Source organism: Rosa rugosa, chromosome 2 (genome assembly GCF_958449725.1).
Source record: "Rosa rugosa chromosome 2, drRosRugo1.1, whole genome shotgun sequence".
Classification (NCBI taxonomy): Eukaryota; Viridiplantae; Streptophyta; class Magnoliopsida; order Rosales; family Rosaceae; genus Rosa; species Rosa rugosa.
The window spans coordinates 63,913,387-63,934,868 of NC_084821.1; the positions used below are offsets into that span (position 1 = coordinate 63,913,387).

Here is a 21,482-nt window from a genome sequence, read left to right on the forward strand (position 1 = left end):
CTACTTCAAGGTATTTTCTGACTTTGTCACAGTTGAGAAAGTGATTGGAAATGTTGAGATGATGCTGTGGATGAAATTTGGTGGCCAGAGGAGGTGGTTGACCGCCGCGTTGACCGCCGTTGACCGCCCACTGACCGCCGCTTGTGGCGGCGTATTCGACCATATTTTGAGTTTTTATTATCTAGGTGATGATCTACGCATCCTTACGAGCGTTTTGATATATTACAAGGTCATTTTAGAAAACGTTGATAAATAGTGAATTTATGTTTTGACGTTACTATTTAACGTTTTTACGTTTTATCTTCGGTTTACGATCTGTGAGGATCTGACCATCGGTTTTACTTCAAATTTGGATATGATGATCTTATGACTGTCCCAGTGGCTTTGTGTGGTCATGGGCGAAGATCCGACCGTTGGATCTTCGTATAAATGTAAAACAATGATTCGGAAGGCGATTCGTGAGAATCCGACCGTCAGATTTTCGTATAATTTTATGGAGATGTTTGTTAGAGTGATTCAAGAAGATCTGACCATTGGATCTTTGTGATAATTTTGGAGGATGATCCTAAGGGCGATCCGTGAGGATCCGACCGTTGGATCATCGTATAATTTTGATCCGACCGTTGGATCATCGTATAATTTTGATCCGACCGTTGGATCATCGTATAATTAGGATCCGACCGTTGGATCATCGTATAAATTCGATCTGACCGTTGGATCATCATTAAATTAGAATCCGACCGTTGGATTTCCGTATATGTGTGGTTTATGAATGATTGCTAAGTTAAGATCGTATCTGACTAGGTGATTGACGGTTTGAGTTGGTGGACGATTGTGGATCGTATTTTGAGCTGAATTGAAGACGCAGCGGGATTATCGAGGTGAGTAAACCTCACGTGGTTCATATTACGAACCCAATATATTTAATTGCTTTATTTTGCAATCATATGAACTATTGTTGGTGTATTAGACATTCCTGTGTGAATGTCTGTATATATATTATTACGTGAAATAATATGTATTGTTGGAGTTGTGTTGAGTTTATTGTTGAGAAACAATATATTGTGAGAGGTATTGAGTTTATTGTTGAGAAACAATATATTGTGAGAGGTGTTGAGTTTTATTGTTGAGGAACAATAAATTGTTGTGATCTGTGGAGATCACTAGGTCACGAGGTGACCATGGCATCTATTAGTGAATCACGCTCTCGTACCGGGCTGGTGGTTATTAATAGTATTAAATCGTAATCACGTCTGTGGCCGGACGAGTGGTTACGTTCAGTTAGAGCTCTAGTCTGTCTGCCAAATGTGGAGTGACCTTATGAGTGAAATTGAGAGTAACTCATAAGTGTCAATATATATATGGTAACCTTATGAGGGAAATTGAGAGTAACTCATAAGGGTCTATATATATATATGAGTCTGTCTACCAAATGTTGGGAAATCTTATGAGCGAATTTGAGAGTAACTCATAAGTGTCTATATATATATATGAGAGTGAGGGATCTTATGAGCTAAATTGAGAGTAACTCATAAGTGTCTACATATATATATGAGAGTGAGTGATCTTATGAGCTAAATTGAGAGTAACTCATAAGTGTCTATATATATATATGAGAGTGAGAAAGTAACGTGGGTTTGTGGTAGTCTTGAAATCTAATAAATCAACAGTTCTTTCTTGTTTACTCATACTGGCTGTAAAAAGCTTACCGGGTTTTGTGTTGTTGCAACTCCCGGTACACTATTCAAATTGTGTAGCGGGTAATCCTACAGGACAGGAGAACCAGGACGGTGATCGTGCGGTTAGAGCAATTGTTAGAGTTTTACAACAATTGTAAGTTGTGAGGTGTGTTATGCTCATTTGAGCTTTATAATATATTGTGAGAGTGAATTGTAATAATGAACTCGAAGTTTCGAGATTTGGTTTTTTTGTAATTGTAATTATTCAGGTTTCGGATTTGAATTTATCATTCAAAATCCGGGGCGTGACATTAGCCTTAGTTTACTGAATAAGTATGATCACATTCATCATTCTGAAAAAGATAATTGCAAAATAGAATCAAAATTTGATGGAAGTATGTTACATGGAATTGTAAAATATGGAAATGTTGTGTCTCATTGTAATATCTCTTTGGTAAGCTCATTGTGGAATCGTAAAGGTTGGGCTTGCCCAGCTGTTTTATTACATTATGCTTAAATTCAGGGAAACAAAAGTTTTGTTGTATTATTTTGAAGTTTTAGTTGTTTGACACTAGCCTCGAGTTACTGAATGAATGTCTATGCACATTCATCCTGCTATATGCGTTTTTTCAGATAGTCAGTTCATTATATAGGAGTGGAAAGCTCCATTTATCGATTATGAACCTTTGAATTGTGTTGTGCAGACACAGATTTGCTGCAAAGAACATGGCCTATTGTGGAATCCGCCTTAGAAGAGTATGGCATTTCGTGCACTCTGGATCTGGTAAGTGCCATAATAGATCTGGTATATGAAAACTATCCTGCAAATTTCAGTATATTAATTGTCAATCATTGTTAAATTTTCTCTGGATTCATCAGTGGTTTTTCTTTTTCTTTTTCTTTACACAGATGTGTGTGTGTGTGTGTTGTAAGAAAGGGTTTTGATTTGATATACACGGGAGTGTATTCCATGCACCGTCAGTGCATGAGTACTTGCAATATGAATGGATATAATTTTTTTGATATTAAAACATATAAAGGAGTGGATTAGATGAGTGGATGTTATTTTTTTAGAGATTAAAATAACTGACAGTGCAAGTGCACTGTCGGTGCATACAATCCTCTCCAGATATACACATACTAAATTGTTGTATTTCTGTCAGGTGAAGGGTTATATGAGAGTGTCCACAACCAAAATGGCTTTAGAGTTTAGATCCAGATTTTATATTCACGGCTATTGATATTCTTGAACTTTTGTCAAGAAGTGTTCCAGCAGATTGGGTAATAATGACAAATTCTTTGTTTTTTGTTTTTTTCTTAATTTATGATCAATGAGCTATTCTATATGTTCAAATGTTTTGGTGTAGTTGCTAAGGTTGCACTGGTAGAGGATTATTTATTTATTTTTCTCTTAAGGAAACAGCAAAAAATGGTTGCAGAAGGAATCCTGATCGGCTATATTGCTTTTATTATATTTTCCATTGCATTATCTACCTCAACTTAAGATTAATTGAAAACTGCATGGAACTGATTATCATGTCTCCTTAATTTGTTAATTTCAGCTGAGCTATTTTGTATAAACCTTTTAATGTCAGGCAATAAAGATTCTAGATTGCAGTTGCCAACATGACATCATTAAAATTGGGAATCAAGAAGATGGTCTTTGCAGGATATTTGGGGTCAATAAGGTGGGTATTGCATAGCTTTCCTTCCATCTTTTTTTTTTTTCCTGTAGCAGTTGTCTCCGATTTCATGCTATAAGAGATCTGACTTATTAAATTCCTTTATTCCAAATACTTTTCTTGGGTTCAGAAAATAAATCTGACTTGTAAACTCCTTTCTTTCATATGCTTTTTAATATACTTTGGTACTCTTCTTTCCAAAACTAACCCTTACACTCTCATCTAAAGAGGAAATGTGGTGTACAAAATTCTATAGGAAGATGTTTGTCGGGGTTCTTTTAAAAAGAATAGTATTTTTCGATAGAAATCCATTTGAAGTTAAAAAAAGAATCCAAGTGTTGCAAAATGGAGTAAAAACTATTATAGCTTTTGTTTGATTTAAGGAAGGTCTAGAGTAAGCACACTCTTGAAAAGATATAATGATTAATATAAGGATCCCTATATGTTTTGGCAATGTAACATGAGGGTAAAGCTTCTCTTCTCTTTGACTATGCAAAGGTTTAGAAAACAATTTGTGAAGAAAATACAATATAAGGGTATGATCGAGTTGACCTTGGTGTTGTATGATCTTAGAAAGGGTTTAGTGAAACATGAATTACTGTGAAGGTAATATGTGGATGAGCCTGTTGAGTGACTTGAGTCTGCCTCAGACCTCTTTGTAGTGCTAGATATGCAAAAGCTCAATGTTTGGCCTTTCTGATTTCTACTACTATCTGCAGGAGCAATTTCTTGCACGGAGGGTACTTCTCATGGGCGGTGTCATGAAGGTGCATATTGTGATCTAAAGTAGGGCTGGCCTGGCGAACCGAAAAACTGAAGGAACTGCACCGAACCGCACCGAAAAACCCGGTTCGGTTCGGTTTTAGGGTATATATATTTACATTTTGCTCGGTTCGGTTCCTAATGAAGTATTATCGGTTCGGTTCCGGTTCTTGTTTTTAAAACACCCTTGGAACCGAAATACATATGTCAGTGTATAAGTGGATATAAGGGCCGAGCTTATTTCTCTAAAATAAACCCATTCTCATTTGATCAGGCGCCGATGATTCCGATCTATCCATTCAATCAAAAGTTCAAAACCCTAAAATTTCTCTAGTTCTCTCTATCGCTCACTGCCTCTCTATCGCAAACTGCCTCTCAAAACCCCAACTCTCCATTCTCTAACCCAGACGACCAAGACGATCAAAAGATTCAAAACCCAGACGACCAAGACGATCGCCCTCAAAGATCGGATGCAGCCCCGACGAGCAAGACCATCGCGTCTTCGATTTGTGTTGGGCTGTTAGCCATCTGCGATTTGGTTGATGCATCCCCGTCTTCGACCTCCATCAATGTAAGTCTGGACCCCAGTCTCATGCTTTTCTTTCACTCCCTCTCTTATCCTTCTCCTTCATCTTCTTCTTCTTCTTCTCTCTTCAAGTTTCAGTCTTTGATCTTTCAGCCATCTTCTTGAAGTCCGAGGCCGACCCGGAAAGCAGGTGCAGGCGTGCAGCTATTGGAGTCCGAGATCCGACAACTCTGCTCTGCCTCTAAAGATATCTTCTTGCAACAACCCAATTTGTTAGAGCACCCATCAAGATTTGTGGTATAAAAATTCAAACTTTGTTCTTGTTTGTTTCAAAGTTTCAATTTTTGATGGTTTTTGCTTACTGGGTTTTGTTTGCTTGGTTGAATTTGGAATCCTATGTGGTTAATTTGGCAACCCATTTATTCGATTTGATTAGGCAATTACTTGGCAACTCTTGCCTTTTTTTAATTTCGCTGTGACCAAACGCTGGCTCTTAATGTGTGATTGAATTTCGCTATTGATTTTTGTGTTCTCATTTTGATGTGTGGAAATTAAGGTAACAAGAGAAGCTTTGGGGAGATTGAGGACGAAGATGATTTCTTTGGCTCAAAGCAGGTATCTTTAATTCTTTATATTCATTCATGGCATTCATTTGGAAATTTGAATAGTTTTTAATAGGATATATAGGAAGGGAACTTTAACAAGTTACATCTGATATATGCATTGCTTATCGTTCGGTTATTGTTTAGTCCCTTAGAGAAAGATAGTGATTTATTTACAATGTAGGTTAAAGCAAAAGTCGAAGAAATTGCTCCCGGTGTTGCAACAGGAATGATTTTGTCTCTGCGTGAGAGGTACTCTGAAATCTAGAATGGTTTATAGTTTACTGATCAAACTTCTATACCTTGGGCAGTTGGTTTTGCATTGAATATTCAGGAGGGCCTAAATTGATTATGACAATGAATTTGTTTTGCAGTCTTCATTACTATCTAAGGATGATCTTGCAAAGTGCCAAGTATGTATCATATTTCATTTTCCCTCGTTTCTATCTCTTCATTATCCTTCTACAGTTAGTGATATATCACTCATGTGACATCAAATTCCATCTAGTTGGAAAATCTAATGCTTACTAGTGTGTAATTTTAAAAATCATGTCAAATGTAATTCCTTCTAGTCACATGCTTGATTCATGGCACCTCTTGATGCATGCACCACCTCTAATTCTTCTCTCATATATTAAATTATGATCTTCTTGGTTACAGATGGAATATGATGCTGCAAAATCTGAGGTTCAGAAGTGGCATTCTGCATTTCAGAATGAACCCTTTATAAATCCGGGGACTTCTCCTGGTTAGTTTCACAATATCATCAGTGTTTTCCTTCTTTGCATACCATTATATTATGTAATTTACATTATACTTGTTATTCTATGAGAATCAACTTACCTTTTGATATTCAACATGTATCTTCAGACCCTGAAAAACTCCGAGGAGTCACTGAAAGAACAGGTTTGTGTTCATCGTTCCTTTATTAGTCATCAGTAATCTCCAGCTTTTGTTCATCTTTTAATTTTTAATTTTTTTTCCCACCAGTTGGAGAAAGCAAAGAAAAAGGAAGCTGCATTCATAGTTACATTTGCAAAACGGGATCTTAGAGCTCAACTCAAGCCACCATCATTGCAGGTAGCTAAGCTCATCCATTGTTTTTTATGATTTCAAAATTGATCTAAATTTTGGTTTGGTTGTACTTAAGAAATTGTTTTTATTAATTCAAAATATATTGCATCTGTTTTGCTCAGTTTTGTTGTTTGTTAACTGTTAATGAAAAAAATATATTGCATCTGTTTTGCTCAGTTTTGTTGTTTGTTAACTGTTAATGAAAAAAATATATTGCATCTGTTTTGCTCAGTTTTTTTGTTTGTTAACTGTTAATGAAAAAAATTTATTGCATCTGTTTTGAGGCCAGGAAATATTGCTTAACAAAATTGCTTGGTGTCTTCATTTCAGGCCAGAAGGTATTGAGGTTGTACATACGCTTGCAGCTTGCTGCCTTTGAGATCTACTTCCATGTCCGAAACATCTGCTAGCTCCTCTAACCGATCCGATTCCAGTGATGAACCGTCCGCTTGCAATGACATTGTAGTTGCAAGCAACAACCCCGCGGCAGAACAAGTAGCAGCTGATCCAAAATCTAAGAAAGCAAGGAAAGCTTCTACTGCTCCGTCTGCTCGCAGCTCTGTTGCCAAGAGGAAAAGAGGAGAGAAGAAGAAAGGCAAGCAGAGGTCTGACGTATGGGATCACTTCACGAAGGAGGATCATCCTTTAATTGAGACTATCGATGGAGTGGAGAAAGTGGTTGGCCATACTAAGAGAGCTCAATGTAAGTACTGTCCGACTCATTTGGCATGCAATTCATATGAAAATGGTACATCTTCTCTTAGGAAACACATTGAGATAGTGTGTAAGGGATACCCTGGTAGAGTAGTTTTAGAATCCGGCCAACAGGTTTTGACTAGTGATGGTAGAAGAGGTCAGAGTAGTTTGGTTAGTGTGAATTGGTCACAAGATAATTGTGTGGAAGCTGCAACTCATATGATAGTTGTCGATGAACTTGCATTTAGTTTCATTGAAAAACCGGGTTTTAGGTATTTTTGCAGTGTTGCTGTGCCCTTGTTTAAAGTTCCATGTAGGAAAGTCATAGTCAAAACCTTTCTAGGCATGTATGATGCCAAGAAGGAGGAGTTGAGGAGGGAATTGAAGTCTCACTGTGTGTGTTTGACAACGGACACTTGGACTTCTTGCCAGAATATAAACTACATGGTAATTACTGCCCATTTTATTGATCGGGGATGGCAGATGCACAAAAGAGTGCTTGCTTTTTGTGTGGTTCCAAACCACCATGGTGTAACCATAGGAAAAATCTTGGAGAAGTGTTTGGTTGATTGGTCAATAGAGAGGGTTTTAACAATTTCTGTTGACAATGCCTCTGCCAATAAGTATGCCATTGATTACCTTAGGACGAAAATGGGCAATTGGGACATAAAACCGATTTGTAGAGGTAAGTTTATGCATGTGAGATGTTTGGCTCACATTGTAAACCTAATTGTGAGGAGTGGATTGAATATGATGATGGAGAGGTCAGTGGTTAGCATAAGGAATGCTGTGAGATACGTTAGAAGTTCGGGTGCAAGGTTGGATGAATTTAAAAGCTGTGTAGAGCAGGAGAAAGTTGGATGCAATAAAATTTGCATCTTAGATGTTCCGACAAGGTGGAATTCCACCTTTCTTATGTTGGACACAGCTTTGGAGTTAAAAAAAGGCATTTGAAAGATTGAAGGATGAGGAGGATTCAAGGTACAAAAGCTACTTTGATGAAGAAGAGGAAGTTGAAGATGATGATGAAACTGAAAATCAGAGTAAGAAGAAAGTGCCTCTAAAAAGGATAGGGCCACCAAGTGATGCAGATTGGGACAATGCAGCAATTTTTGTGAAGTTCTTGAAAGTCTTCTACGATGTGACCCTTAATGTTAGTGCTTCACTTACCCCCACTGCACACAAGGCATTCCATGATATTGTTACTATTGAAGCAGAGCTTGAAGATCTCAGTTCTATTGGGGTAGGGCCTGATTCAAGTGAAGCAGACCAAGTCTTGTACAACATGGCAGTCAAGATGAAGGCCAAATATTCCAAGTATTTTGGGAACTTAAATGACCTGAACCAACTCTTCCTAGTTGCTTTGGTCTTAGATCCTAGGTATAAATTGAGAAACATTAGTTGGTTGTGTGATACAATGTTGAATTTGTGTGATTGGGAGATCAAGAAGAAATGTGATGAAGTAAAGCAGCTTGTGGTAGACTTGTGTGACTTGTATGGGCAGTCTAATGGTGCACATAGTGGACAGACCAAGACCAAAGGTAAAGATCCAAGTACTAGTGCAGCAACTACTAGTAAGACTAGAAGCAAAGCAAGGATTCTTAGTGGGAATAGGGCTGTTATGCAAGAAGACTGGAATAGGCAGCTTGAACAGAATAACGATGTTGTGGTGGGACATGAAGTTGATAGATATTTGCTGGACCCTATAGAAAAACCTGCTGAAAATGATGATTGGAAGATTTTGGATTGGTGGAAGCTGAATGGAGGTAAATATCCCAACTTGCAATCATTGGCTAGAGATGTATTAGCAATACAAGTGTCTACAGTTGCGAGTGAGTCAAGTTTCAGCACTGGGAGAAGGGTAATAGATCCATACAGAAGCTCTTTAAACCCAAAAACAGTTGAAAAATTGATATGTCTACAAAATTGGTTGAAGTCTGATGCTATTATGGGGTTGGAGTACATTCCAACTATGGAGGAAATGGAGTCATACGAACAGATTGAAGCTGGTATGTATTTTTGATGTTTTTAGTTTGGATTAATTACAGTTTACCCCCCTGAGGTTTGGGAGTGTCATCATTTCACCCCCCAAACTCTCAATTTCACTTTTTTACCCCCTGAACTTTCCAATTTCAATCAGTCGTGTCCAATTTCTCCTATTCGGTCCAAATTGGACTTTAACTCTGACTTTTAAGGGGTAAAATGGTCATTTCAAGACAAAAAAATAAAAAAATAAAAAAAATTCGTTTTTATATATTTATTTTTTCTGTTTTTTCGTTTTTTTTTTTTTTTTTTTTTTCTGTTTTTTTTTAAATTTTGTCTTCAACCTATACACCACAAGTTATAATAGGTTTATAAAAACAAAAAAATACTCTAGGTGGTTAAAAGCCGCTCGCTGGTCTACGATATTTGTGATATATCTCCGATAAAGTGAAGAATCCTAAAATTCATCCCCAATAAAGTGAAGAAATATCTGTAAAAAATAATTTTACACTTTATCTGTAAATAAATATCTGTAAAAAATGATTTTACACACTCGCTGGTCTACGATATTTGTGATATATCTCTGATAAAGTGAAGAATTTTAGGATATATCCCCAATAAAGTGAAGAAATATCTATAAAAAATAATTTTACACTTTATCTGTAAATAAATATCTGTAAAAAATGATTTTAAACAGATATTTCTTCACTTTATTGGGGATATACAGATATTTACAGATAAAGTGTAAACTCATTTTTTACAGATATTTCTTCACTTTATTGGGGATATATCCTAAAATTCTTCACTTTATTGGAGATATATCACAAATATCGTAGACCAAAAATGATTTTACACAGATATTTCTTCACTTTATTGGGGATATACAGATATTTATTTACAGATAAAGTGTAAAATTATTTTTTACAGATATTTCTTCACTTTATTGGGGATATATTCTAAAATTCTTCACTTTATCGGAGATATATAACAAATATCGTAGACCAGCGAGCGGCTTTTAACCACCTAGAGTATTTTTTTATTTTTATAAACCTATTATAACTTGTGGTGTATAGGTTGAAGACAAAATAAAATAAAAAAAAAAAAAAACGAAGAAACATAAAAAAAAAAAACAAAAAAAAAACGAAAAAACAGAAAAAAAAAAAAAAAAAAAAACGAATTTGTTTATTTTTATTTTTATTTTTTTTATTTTTTGTCTTGAAATGACCATTTTACCCCTCTAAAGTCAGAGTTAAAGTCCAATTTGGACGGAATAGGAGAAATTGGACACGACTGATTGAAATTGGAAAGTTCAGGGGGTAAAAAAGTGAAATTGAGAGTTTGGGGGGTGAAATGATGACACCCCCAAACCTCAGGGGGGTAAACTGAAATTAATCCTTTTAGTTTACTGTTTTTGAATCTGGTACAACAACTTTGGGCAATTTATATGAGATTGACTGTTTTGAGTTTTGACATCGTGCAGACCATGAAAAAGAGGATAGAGAAAAAGCTGAGAAGGCCAAGAACGCTATTGCTGCTGCATCTACATCTTACCCAAGTGGCAAAACAACCAAGAGTTCTGAGGCTTCGGCTTCTGCCCCTACAACCAAGAAGAAAAGGCATAAAAAATGATGCAATTCATCAACAATCAAGGATGCATAAAGGTCTGAACATTTTTGCTTCATTTGAAGTTCAATTTTTTTTTTTTAAGTTATCCTAATATCATTGATTTTAGATTTGTTATTTTGTATGCATATTTGGTATTGAATCTATTGATGGAAGGCTGGAAGCCTTGTTGCATTGATGAAGAGGAACTGAGGAAGCCATGCTGGAAATGTTTGATTGTTTGCAGTAATGCACTTTGATGAAATATTGATCATTCATGAACTTTTTCAATTTTAGTTGGTTTGTTTCAATTTTAGTTGGTTTGTTTCAGTTTGTTTCAATTTTAGTTGGTTTGATTCATTTTAGTTGGTTTGTTTCAGTATTTTAGTTTGCTGCAAATTGATGCAGTTTCAATATTTTGTGTGTTTGATGGTTTAATGCTTTGATCAGTTTCATGGTTTGAGAGTTTGGGAGTTTGCTAGAAATTTCTAATTTGTTATGTTGATGTTGATTGTTGAGTTTTATGAGTGAATGGTATTTGCAATATTGAATCATTTGAATGTATGTATGGAAATCAGGAAAACTGGAAGCTGCAGACTAGAAAATGCTGAAAAACAGTTTTTCTGTATGGAAAAACCGAGGAACCGAACTTGGACCCGAACCGAACTTGGAACCGAAACCGAAAAACCTTCACAGGACCCGAACTGATCTTGGAACCGAAAAACCGAGAAACCGACCCGAATATGGTCGGTTCGGTTCCATATCGGTTCTTGATAAAAAAAACAGCATACCCGAACCGATTATGTCATCTCGGTTCCGGTTCTGGTTTCTGGACTTGAAAGTGTAAAACCGACTCAGGCCAGCCCTAATCTAAAGTATATCAGGCTTTGTTCTATCTTCACATTCTATTGATACTATTATGTTTATTCTCTAACTGTTCACATACAATGGGATGCAGGGACTTGTTGACGTGACGGCTTGTGGTATTTTTCTCAAGGTCAATGTTAATGTTATTTTGAACATTATGTCTGACATATCCTTTTCTGGTCCTCCCCTCCTCGCCTGCATGAGTGCATGTGAAGTAAAACTATTGTTTATGAATTATAATATGCCTCTGAATGAACAGGGAAACACTATTGCTGTCCTGGGTTCACTTCATGGATTAAAGATGGTAAGGAGGATTGTGGAAGACTGTATAGCTCATGATGTGCCTCCTGCACCCCGTGTCCAGAGGATGAAAAAGAAGAGCCAAGCAATGAAGGACAGGAGGATCAAAAGGACGAGTGAAGTGACAATGAATCTCCAAGCTTTGCGTGTCTAAATGGTGTTCTATGAGGCTCATTTTCCCAACAGAATCCTAAATGACCAGACAATTAAGTTAGTGGTGGAGTTATTTTCATCATTATTAGGGAGTTTAGTTACTACTGTGGTTGTAAAAGGCTGTGGAAATGAGTCTTGAGTAAATAAATTAAATATGTTGTTTCGGAAGTGATTGAGAACCGAAACAGAGAGATCAAATGTAATATTACACAGAAACTGACCGAGGATCATTTGCCTGTGGGTTTCTCATGTTTCAAAAAGGTTCAAAAATTTGCCGTACTCTTTTTTATTAGGGAAAATTTTACAAAGAGTACCCGAACTAAGGCCCATTCTAAACTTTAGTACCCGATTATTCAAAACTATCACATTGGTACCCGATGTTTAAAGTCCGACCCAACAATCGTACACGCCGTTAGTAACGGTGTTAAGTAGCACATTTTGAGGGATATTTTAGTCACTTCATGTCTTAATCCAATTTTTTTTTTTATTCATTGCAACTTGGTTTCTCTCTCCTTGATTTTCTCCCCATTTATGAGACCAGTTGCATCATATGTAAAAAAAAAATAAAAAAAAATTGGTCTCATAATTTTTTTTAATTAAAAAAAAAAATTGGATTAAGACATGAAATGACTAAAATATCCCTCAAAATGTGCTACTTAACACCGTTAGTAACGGCGTGTACGATTGTTGGGTCGGATTTCAAACATCGGGTACCAATGTGATAGTTTTGAATAGTCGGGTACTAAAGTTTAGAATGAGCCTTAATTCGGGTACTCTTTGTAAAATTTTCTCTTTTTATTATGCCTTTGGGTTTCTCATATTTGCCTGTGGGTTTCCCTTAATTATGTAGCTAGTCTCTTCGGCTTATGAAGTAATACCTCTAATTCTCGAGGTATTGGGCCTAGTGGCGCGACGAATTTTGCTTTAAATGTTAATATGGGTGTGTCATGTGAGTCTAATTGGTTCAAAACTTAATTTTAAAAAAAAAATTGTAAAGTAATCCATTGACATGTCTAGGTAACATATTGCATTTCTTTAAATTGGTTCCATTTTTTTTTTTCACAACCAATTGAGAATTATGATAACTAATCTTTCGTAAGTCAAATAAAAGATTTATGATATTAAATCAAATGGCACTGAGCTCAATTTTTATATTTACTACAAAAATATATAAATCTTATTAAATTGTAAAAACACGTGGTCACACAGCCACCCTAAAGCGTCCTATAGTCCCCAACAAATCTTTCTTAATTTTTTTTCGATGAGGAAAACAAATTACAAAGAAAAGTCCTTAATACAACCTAACTCATGAAAATCAAAATTAAAAGCATGTAAAACACTAAGAGGGAGGCTGTGTTTCCAGCTAGCTATATCAATGGTGTGTCCTAAATTAGCAAATGCATCAGCCACGAAGTTTACCTCGCGCCAGACATGCTTGAATTCAATATCAGAAAATTGTGAAGCTAAACATTCGATATCTTAAACTAGCATATGAATTTTCCAAGGGATTGTTATCTTGTTGGTGATATAGTCTATCAATATCTTGGAGTCATCTTCGACCTTTATTTTAGACAGACCATGAATAGCAGCAGCTTACAAACCAGCTCTAAGCACCGAGGCCTCAGCTACAAGAACATCAGAATAACCTAACTTCGTAGAAGAAGCAAGAATGGGAATACCCTGATCACTTCTGATAATAAAGCTTGTAACAGCTTGATTATTGCAACGAACTAAACCATCAAAATTTAGTTTAATAAAATCAGTAGGAGAATGATGCTATTTAATTCGTGCAGTATTAGAAGGAGAATTTGGATGTATAAGCGAGTTGTTTGAATAAGAATGAAACATAGTAGCTGTAGCAAAGTGCAACTTGAATGGCCTTTTGATCAACATTGCGAAAGACTTTCCTAATGTTTTTTGGACTGTTTTTTCTCTTTTGTTTATAACTGTCTAATAATTGAAAAACGAAAGTCTTGGCACGTACCAGGTCAAGCGCGTGGCATGACTGGTAATGTATCAAGTAAGTATCTTCCTACTTAATCAAGGAGAGAGTCATTATCTACCTACCTAATCAAGGAGAGTCATTTTTGCTCCTATAAAACCTCCCACTCACCAGAACTTTACCCTTCCAAACAGACACTCTCATCTAGCTCGTCTCTCGATCTGAAGTCATCTAGGGTTTCACACCCAGACAAAACCCACATCTGCAATGGAGAACAGCAACTCAAAAGCGGACCAAATCGAGGTGGAGGTGTCTCGATCAGTTCGAGAATGACTTTGATGTCGTCTCTTACACCAAGTTCTACGACGAATTCCTCAACGTAGATTTGCTGCAAGAAAGTTGGCCAAAAGTAGAATCTTCTTTAAAAGAATATGGCGTCCTATGCACCCTGGATGTGGTTGAGGGTAAAATGAAAGTCTCCCGAGCCACAAGGGATCAAGACCCAAATATTATTCTCAGGGCTATGGATGTTTTGGAGCTTTTGTCAAGAAGTGTTCCGGCAGATTGGGCAATACGAGTACTGGATTGCAGTTTCCAGTATGAGATCATCAAGATTGGGAATCAAGAAGGAGGGCTTTGCAATATGTACGGGATCACTAAGAAGCAATTTCTCGCACGGAGGAAGCTTCTGGCTGGCTATGTCTTACAGGTACTGTTTGAACTGACATGTTGTGGAATTTTTGTTAGGGGAAACACCATTGCTGTGATTGGTGGTTCACTCCAAGAAATAAATATAGTAAGGAGGATTGTGGAAGACTGCATTGCTCATGATGTGCCTAGCTCGTCTACCCCGGGTGCGATTGATGAAGAAGAAGACTCAAAAGGAGAAGGATGAGATGAATAAAGTGACAAGTGAATTAATGATAATTCTCGAGGGTATGCGGGTCTGAACTCTGAACTGTGATCCGCCGTATCAGTTTTTGTATGTTTTGATATATCCATTTGTGCCGTAGTAAACTTAAAATTCTGGCTCCGTCACTGCGTAGTATTGTAGGCTTCATGCAAATGTTAGCGCATTGAATTGGAAATAACATTTTGGGCATATAATTTTGTTTTGTGAGACTGGAACAAAAAAAAAAAAAAAGGTTATGATGGCGGTGTCTAAATATAGGCATGTAGTCCACCGCTTACCACATTTCTATAAACCATGAAATAATGATGAAAACAATAAATTTGTAATCAAATTATACTAAACTAGCTTCCTGCACGTATTATGTTGCAAAATATACTTGTCTGCAGTGGCTTGATATAGTGGTCTCTGTCTCTCCGATATGGCAAAGTATCAGAAAACAAGTCGAATTACTCAAACTCAGATATATAGTTTGGCATTCAAAGCAAAATTAATCCCGCATTTCTTTAACCTCATGTATGCATCAGACAATCGTATAAAGATATATGATCATATGAGCAACTGTTAATACGGAAAAACTCCACACTTCTTGAATACCTGCATGTGTTAGGAGAGTCGAATACTAGGCAAACTCTTGGACATGGTTTCGGTGGTTTACCACGATTGAACTCGCATCTTTCAATTAATGAGTCAGGGTAAGCTTCATAACGTATTTTTGGAGACGAGTTCATCTACTGCGGGTTATATTCTAAATGTAATTACACGTAAATACCATTCTAAATTCATGCATGTGAAATTAGAATCTTAGATATGACAAATAGCTATAGCTACTATATGTATATACGCATTCAAATTTGAATATGTTCTTTCGATCAGGAGGATATTAATTAGTCAATCATATATGCATGATGTGCGCATTTTGAACTCTTAATCTACATAGGCCATGTACTCAAAATCTCAAATATGTAAAGAGTGATTAATATCTTTTCACATGTTCTTTAAGAGAGGGGCGCGCGCACACACACATACATACACACACCCTAAACCCTAAACACACACAGATCGAGTGTGTGTGTGTGTAGGGTATAAATAATATATATATATATATATATATATATATATACCAATTCCATTTCTTTTTTTCTTTTTTTGGCTATTTTAATGGATCTCTTGTGAGAGTGTGAGACCCATTTTTCGATCATATATCAACATCTCTAACCGTTCATTTTTTAGGTCTCCATGAATAGATGACTTATGCAAATTTTCAGCTAAATTGATGATTGTAAAAGTACGGAACTAGATCAAATTGATGAACAAACATAATCTGTCCAACCTAAACTTTTTATGTTTAAAATAGTCAGACACAATTATAAATACCTTAACGATCATCAATTTGACTGAAAATTTGCATCAATGATGTACTAATAGAGACCTAAAAAATGAACGGTTGAGATGATGATATGCAATCGAAAAATGAGTCCCACAAGGGATCCTTTAAAATAGCTAAGAAAATTGTTCATTCAGTAGAAAGGCCTTGTGTGTGCGTGTCAACCCCAATCTAAGGCGAACGTCCCCAATAGCTAAAATAGCAAAGATGCTATTAGGTACCCTGGCATGGCGACAATCCTCAATCCTGAAGACCTACAAATTCTTTCTCGAAGATAAAATGAATTCTTACAAAATAAGAGGAAAAATAAAAAAATAAACTTGCAGCCCAAGCCTAACCACGAGAACCCAAGCCCAAATGAAAGAAGCTCCAGCCTAATAAATGGGACAGAACCCTAACCAGAGACAAATTTGCCTGCTCTAGCCGCACTTGCAAACCTAACCGGAGATGAGGAGGCGCTTCCCACCGCTGCCAACCCAAGCAGCTCAAACGAGAGTAGAAGAAGAAAAAACTAGAGAGAAAAACATTTGTTTATGCACTGCCTTATTGGATGCAAGACAACTTGTGTTATATGTGCTTCTTTAAGAACAATTTGATATCTCTTATGAGAGAAGCCAATTACTAAACAGAGTGATTAGTTCTCAATGCTTTTCTTTTTTGTGGTGAAGTTTGAAATTATTAGTGTAATTACTAAATACATATACTTTGTGTTTGAATTTAAAAAAAAAAAAAATTGTCTTTCTCCAATGATATCATTGCAGTCACTACTACCCCTCTATTTTTCCCTTTATATAGTTAGACTATTAGAGTGAGGCTCTTTGGCAGATGCAGTAAATAAAGCCTCTAATTCTCGACGCGGGGGGGGGGGGGGGGGGGGGGGGGCTTTTATGCATTACGACCTAATGAATTTTACTTTAAATATTAATATGGGCAGTATGATCTAATGCATTAATATGAAAAATAATTTAATTTTTTTATTTATTTATAATTAAAACAATTAATTTTGTATGAGTCGAATTCATGATCTCTTATTTATTATAAAGATAATTAGGTTAATAAACCAAAAGAATTGGGCTCGATTTCATTTGTTTAATATAAGAATGTGGTCACCCACCCAGCCACCCTACAGCTTGCTAGTCCCCACCAAATCTCTTCTTTTTATTTCTCCTAATGTTTCTTTCGGACTGTTTTTTTGTCTTTTGTTTATTACTGTTCATAATTGAAAAAGGAAAGTCTTGGCGCGTACAAGGTAAAGCGCGTGGCATGATTAGTAATGTATTAAGTAAGTATCTTCCTACCAAATCATGGAGAGAGTCATTATCTAAGGGGAGTCATTTTTGCTCCTATAAAAACCCCCCACTCTAATGACTCTATTCTTCTTCGGCACCGGAACCATACCCTTTGAAACACACACACTCTTCTAGCTCGCCTTTCGATCTGAACTCATATAGGGTTTCACACCCAGACAAAACCCACAGCTGCAAATCTGCAATGGAGAACAGCAACCCAAAAGCGGACCAGATCGAGGTGGAAGTGTCTGAGTTCGAGAATGATTTTGATGTCGTCTCTTACACCAAGTTCTACAACGAATTCCTCAGTACCTTCCTTCTTCCTTTCTCGTCTGTCTACTCTAATTTTTGTTTTTCTGTTCAAGTTTTGATCCTCAAAAAGAAAAAGAAAAAATACACACTCACTGTCATGTCTGTTAGTGTTATCTGTATATGCATATTCATCATACTCTGTCTCTATACCGTTTTCCAAAATCCGCTCAACAAAATTATAATGTATCTATAAATATTGAAATACTAAATGCTAATTGTCAGCTAAGCTTGATTGGGGAATTATGAAATTCCGGCATGTCCAGTCGTTTCTACATGGATATTCATACAAAAAAAAAAAGTCCATTTTTTCTTTCTAAGTTTTGTTAGACTTGAGAGAAAAGACTCGAGGAAGCTTTTTGAAATTAAGCTATCATAATTTGCTATCAGACTTATTCTGTTCTTGATTTTGTAAATTTGTACCATTATAGTTTAGTTCAAAGAAGACTTTTTTCTCACATTTGGGCCTTTGCATGTTTTGTGTAGATGTGGATTTGCTGCAAGAAAGTTGGCCAAAAGTGGAATCTTCTTTAGTAGAGTTTGGCGTTTTAGAACGCTTTCTTGAGTTTGTAAATTTTGTATTGTTTCGCATATTATTAAGTTATTTAATTTCTAACTATGCTTAGGTTGAGGGTAAAATGAAAGTTGCAAGAGCCACAAGGGATCAAGACCCAAATATTATTCTCAGGGCTATGGATGTTTTGGAGCTTTTGTCAAGAAGTGTTCCGGCAGAATGGGTAAAATGGCTGATCCTTTGCTACCTTGTTATATGTTATAACTAATTAGCTGTTGTATATATTTAAATGATTTGATGTAAAGTTGTTGATATGCTTAATTTTCTGTTAGAAGTATTTTTAATTCATAGCTCAGATTCAAGATACACCTTTAAATAAAATATGATACCTACGACTACTTTTACTGAAAAGTGCAAATTCAGTGAAATTGTTACTTTAGTTTGAACCTATTGGGGTCGTGACCACTTACCCAATTTTAACTTAAAAATTGTCCACTTACTCTACTAAGAGTTTTTTAACCCCATTTACCCGATTTAACATCCATTGACAGTTTTGCCCCTATTTTAATCAATAAATTACATCTCTCTCTCTCTCCGATCTATTTTCTCTCTCCTCCCCCCTCACCGATCTCTCTCTCTCTCTGTCTATCTCTCTCTCTCTCTCTCCTGTCCTTGTTCACTCAGGCATCGATGCTGCACCGGATCGCGTCGACGCTTAATCGCCGGGGCAGGGAGGGGGATGCTCTGTTCTGGATCGATTTTGCTGCACAGTTCGAATCATGGTTGGCTCGTCGGCGGCAAGGAGACGATCTGAAGGATTCTTCAATTAGACCTGGTAGGAGCGCGGCGGCCGGAGTCGAGTAGAGAAGACGACGAAGCACTTGAAGACGACGATCCCGGAGTCGAACACTCGGTTCGCGATCTCGGACCGGGGAGAAACGGGTCCGGCTTATGTTGCTAGTGGGCTTCGGATTTGGTCTGGGTTTGGGAAATTCAAGCTTTGGAAATTGTCTGTTGCTTGGCCATGTCCCAAATTCTCTGAAATTCTATTGCAGCAGCGGTGGGTGGAGGGGGGTGGGATGCTGCTATGCCCGCAAGCGGCAAGGCTGGGAAGGTAGTGGGCTGGGATGAGCCTGGGATGCAGGCTGCTGCAGGCGAGGAGGAATTTTTTTTTTTTTTTATTGTATCTGTAATGTATTCATTTTGGTTCACTTGAGGGCAATAATATGATTATTGGAGGGTAATAATATGATTATTAGGAGACAATAATATGATTATTTGGAGACAATAATATGATTAGAAATTGATCAATTGTGCTTGTAGTGTATTCATTTTGATTTTGGGAGTTCATACAATTCACTGGACGGCAATAATATGATTATTGGAGGCAACAATGTGATTTTTGGGAGGCAATAATATGATTATTGGGGGGCAATAATATGGTTACTGGGTATAATTAGGGACCAATCGCCGGATTCCGGTCACCGGAGTCCGCGGCCGGCCACTAGTCACCGGAGTCCGGCAAGGTATCCAACGACTTCTCTCTCTAAGTGAGAAAGAAGGAGAGGGCAAAAAAGTCAAAAAATAATAATAATAAATAAATAAAAGAATTAATTGGGTAATAGGGAAATAATCCCTTAGAGTGTTTTGGGTAAATGGGGTTAAAAAACTCTTAGTGGAGCAAGTGAGCAATTTTTAAGCTAAAATTGGGTAAATGATCATTTCCCCGAACCTATTTGTATTGATTTTCTGATTTGAGTGCACACCCTTTTGATTCAGGCAATACGAGTACTGGATTGCAGTTTCCAGTACGACATCATCAAGATTGGGAATCAAGAAGGGGGGATTTGCAATATGTACGGGATCACTAAGGTGGGTATGGCATAAATTTGCTTCTAATTCTTGTTTTCCTGTAGCTGGTGTCTCTTGATTCTTCTTGAAAAGCATTCTCTCTAGTTGTTGGGCGATACTATTAATTATAGCATTGCCATGTGGTCATTAAAACTTTTGTTCGATATAAGGTTTTGTGTTGGTTAGAGTTTTTCTCACAAGATCATGACTAATGCGAAGTTAGTACGTATAAAGTTAAACATTGTAACGTAGAAAGTACAGCTTTTGTGTTAGAAAGGGTTTAGAGTTGATTAGTGAAACATGATTTTGTATACATGTGAGGATATTATAATATGAGTGGCCTTTTAGTTCAGCTGGTAAATTTTTCTTTGATGTTAGAAAGGGTTTAGTGAAGTAGGAATAAATCTGAAGTCAACATGCGGAATGAGTGTACGTATAAGAGGAAAAAAGATTTAGAACTGTAATGTTGCGAGTAAAGCTTTTATGTGATATTAGAAAGATGTAGGGTTGGTTCGGATTTAGTGACACAGGAGTTATCATGAACCTAACATGAGGAATATTAGTTTGGTTATTCTGCTGCCTAGTTCATGATGTACCAGACTAAATCCTATTTGTAGTTCTAAAGATGTGCCAAAGCTCAGTCTTCACTTTTTAGCCTTTTTCTGATTTCTACTATTATTTGCAGGAGCAATTTCTTGCACGGAGGAAGCTTCTGGCTGGCTATGTCCTAAAGGTGCATAATATATTCTGAAAATCATATAAATATACATGTTTAACTGATCTTCGCACTCTTATAAAGTTTAAAAGATAAATATAAATGTCTAGGCAAATATCTTTAATTCCTTATTGGCTTATTTGAGCTGTTTTGCTAATATTTCAAAATATAATTCGGATGCAGGTACTACTGTTTGAACTAACAGATTGTGGAATTTTTCTTAAGGTCAATGTTCTTTAGATATTTTGATGCTTATGATTGACATTTCTTTTTGCTGAGGGTGAAATGATAATTCGGAACTTAACTATTTTTAATTTGGTTTATAATTGAGTAGGGAAACACCATTGTTGTGATTGGTGCATGGTTCACTCCAAGGAATAAATATAGTGAGGAGGATTGTGGAAGACTGCATTGCTCATGATGTGCCTCCTCTACCCCGGGCGCGATTGATGAAAAAGAAGACTCAACAGAAGAAGGATGAGATGAATAAAGTGACAAGTGAATTGAGGATAAATCTCGAGGGTATGCGGATCTGAACTGTGGTGTGTAGTGTTGCAGGCTTCATGTAAATGTTAGCGCATTGACTTGAGACTAACATATAGGGCCAATATAAATATATATATATATATATATATATAT

At 36.6% G+C, this 21,482-nt stretch overlaps 4 protein-coding genes and 1 long non-coding RNA gene across 5 annotated transcripts in view; all 5 read left to right on the plus strand.

The window, feature by feature from the left end:
• The window catches only part of LOC133729267 (uncharacterized), a 47,224-nt gene that overhangs the window by 21,947 nt on the left and 3,795 nt on the right, over positions 1 to 21,482 (plus strand). The window lies entirely within an intron of this gene.
• The window catches only part of LOC133729266 (KRR1 small subunit processome component homolog), a 42,323-nt gene that overhangs the window by 8,189 nt on the left and 12,652 nt on the right, over positions 1 to 21,482 (plus strand). The gene's annotated exons all lie outside the window — the stretch shown is intronic.
• LOC133734363 (FKBP12-interacting protein of 37 kDa-like) lies at positions 3,952 to 6,784 on the plus strand. The gene is made up of 10 exons (XM_062161998.1): positions 3,952 to 3,967; positions 4,081 to 4,147; positions 4,927 to 4,946; positions 5,206 to 5,264; positions 5,436 to 5,503; positions 5,626 to 5,668; positions 5,912 to 5,999; positions 6,084 to 6,157; positions 6,242 to 6,331; positions 6,656 to 6,784. Exons 1-10 carry the CDS (start codon positions 3,952 to 3,954, stop codon positions 6,668 to 6,670), a joined length of 540 nt encoding a protein of 179 aa, XP_062017982.1. The 3' UTR covers positions 6,671 to 6,784.
• LOC133728730 (uncharacterized) lies at positions 10,914 to 11,950 on the plus strand. Its single transcript, XR_009855973.1, has 2 exons — positions 10,914 to 11,603; positions 11,733 to 11,950. It is a non-coding gene; the product is annotated as an uncharacterized LOC133728730 (long non-coding RNA).
• LOC133729148 (KRR1 small subunit processome component-like) lies at positions 17,651 to 21,433 on the plus strand. Its single transcript, XM_062156632.1, has 6 exons — positions 17,651 to 17,762; positions 18,250 to 18,500; positions 20,057 to 20,149; positions 20,814 to 20,861; positions 21,027 to 21,068; positions 21,178 to 21,433. Exons 2-6 carry the CDS (start codon positions 18,402 to 18,404, stop codon positions 21,262 to 21,264), a joined length of 369 nt encoding a protein of 122 aa, XP_062012616.1. The 5' UTR covers positions 17,651 to 17,762; positions 18,250 to 18,401; the 3' UTR covers positions 21,265 to 21,433.

What these genes read in the sequence shown, in the direction of transcription:
- LOC133729148 (XM_062156632.1), top strand. Translation starts at nt 18,402, where the DNA reads ATGAAAGTTGCAAGAGCCACAAGGGATCAAGACCCAAATATTATTCTC. An exon ending in ATATGTACGGGATCACTAAG is followed by an intron (nt 20,150 to 20,813) that starts GTGGGTATGGCA and finishes TATTATTTGCAG; the next exon opens with GAGCAATTTCTTGCACGGAG. An exon ending in TGGCTGGCTATGTCCTAAAG is followed by an intron (nt 20,862 to 21,026) that starts GTGCATAATATA and finishes ATTCGGATGCAG; the next exon opens with GTACTACTGTTTGAACTAAC.
- LOC133734363 (XM_062161998.1), top strand. An exon ending in GGTGCATATTGTGATCTAAA is followed by an intron (nt 4,148 to 4,926) that starts GTAGGGCTGGCC and finishes CCAATTTGTTAG; the next exon opens with AGCACCCATCAAGATTTGTG. An exon ending in AGGAGTCACTGAAAGAACAG is followed by an intron (nt 6,158 to 6,241) that starts GTTTGTGTTCAT and finishes TTTTCCCACCAG; the next exon opens with TTGGAGAAAGCAAAGAAAAA.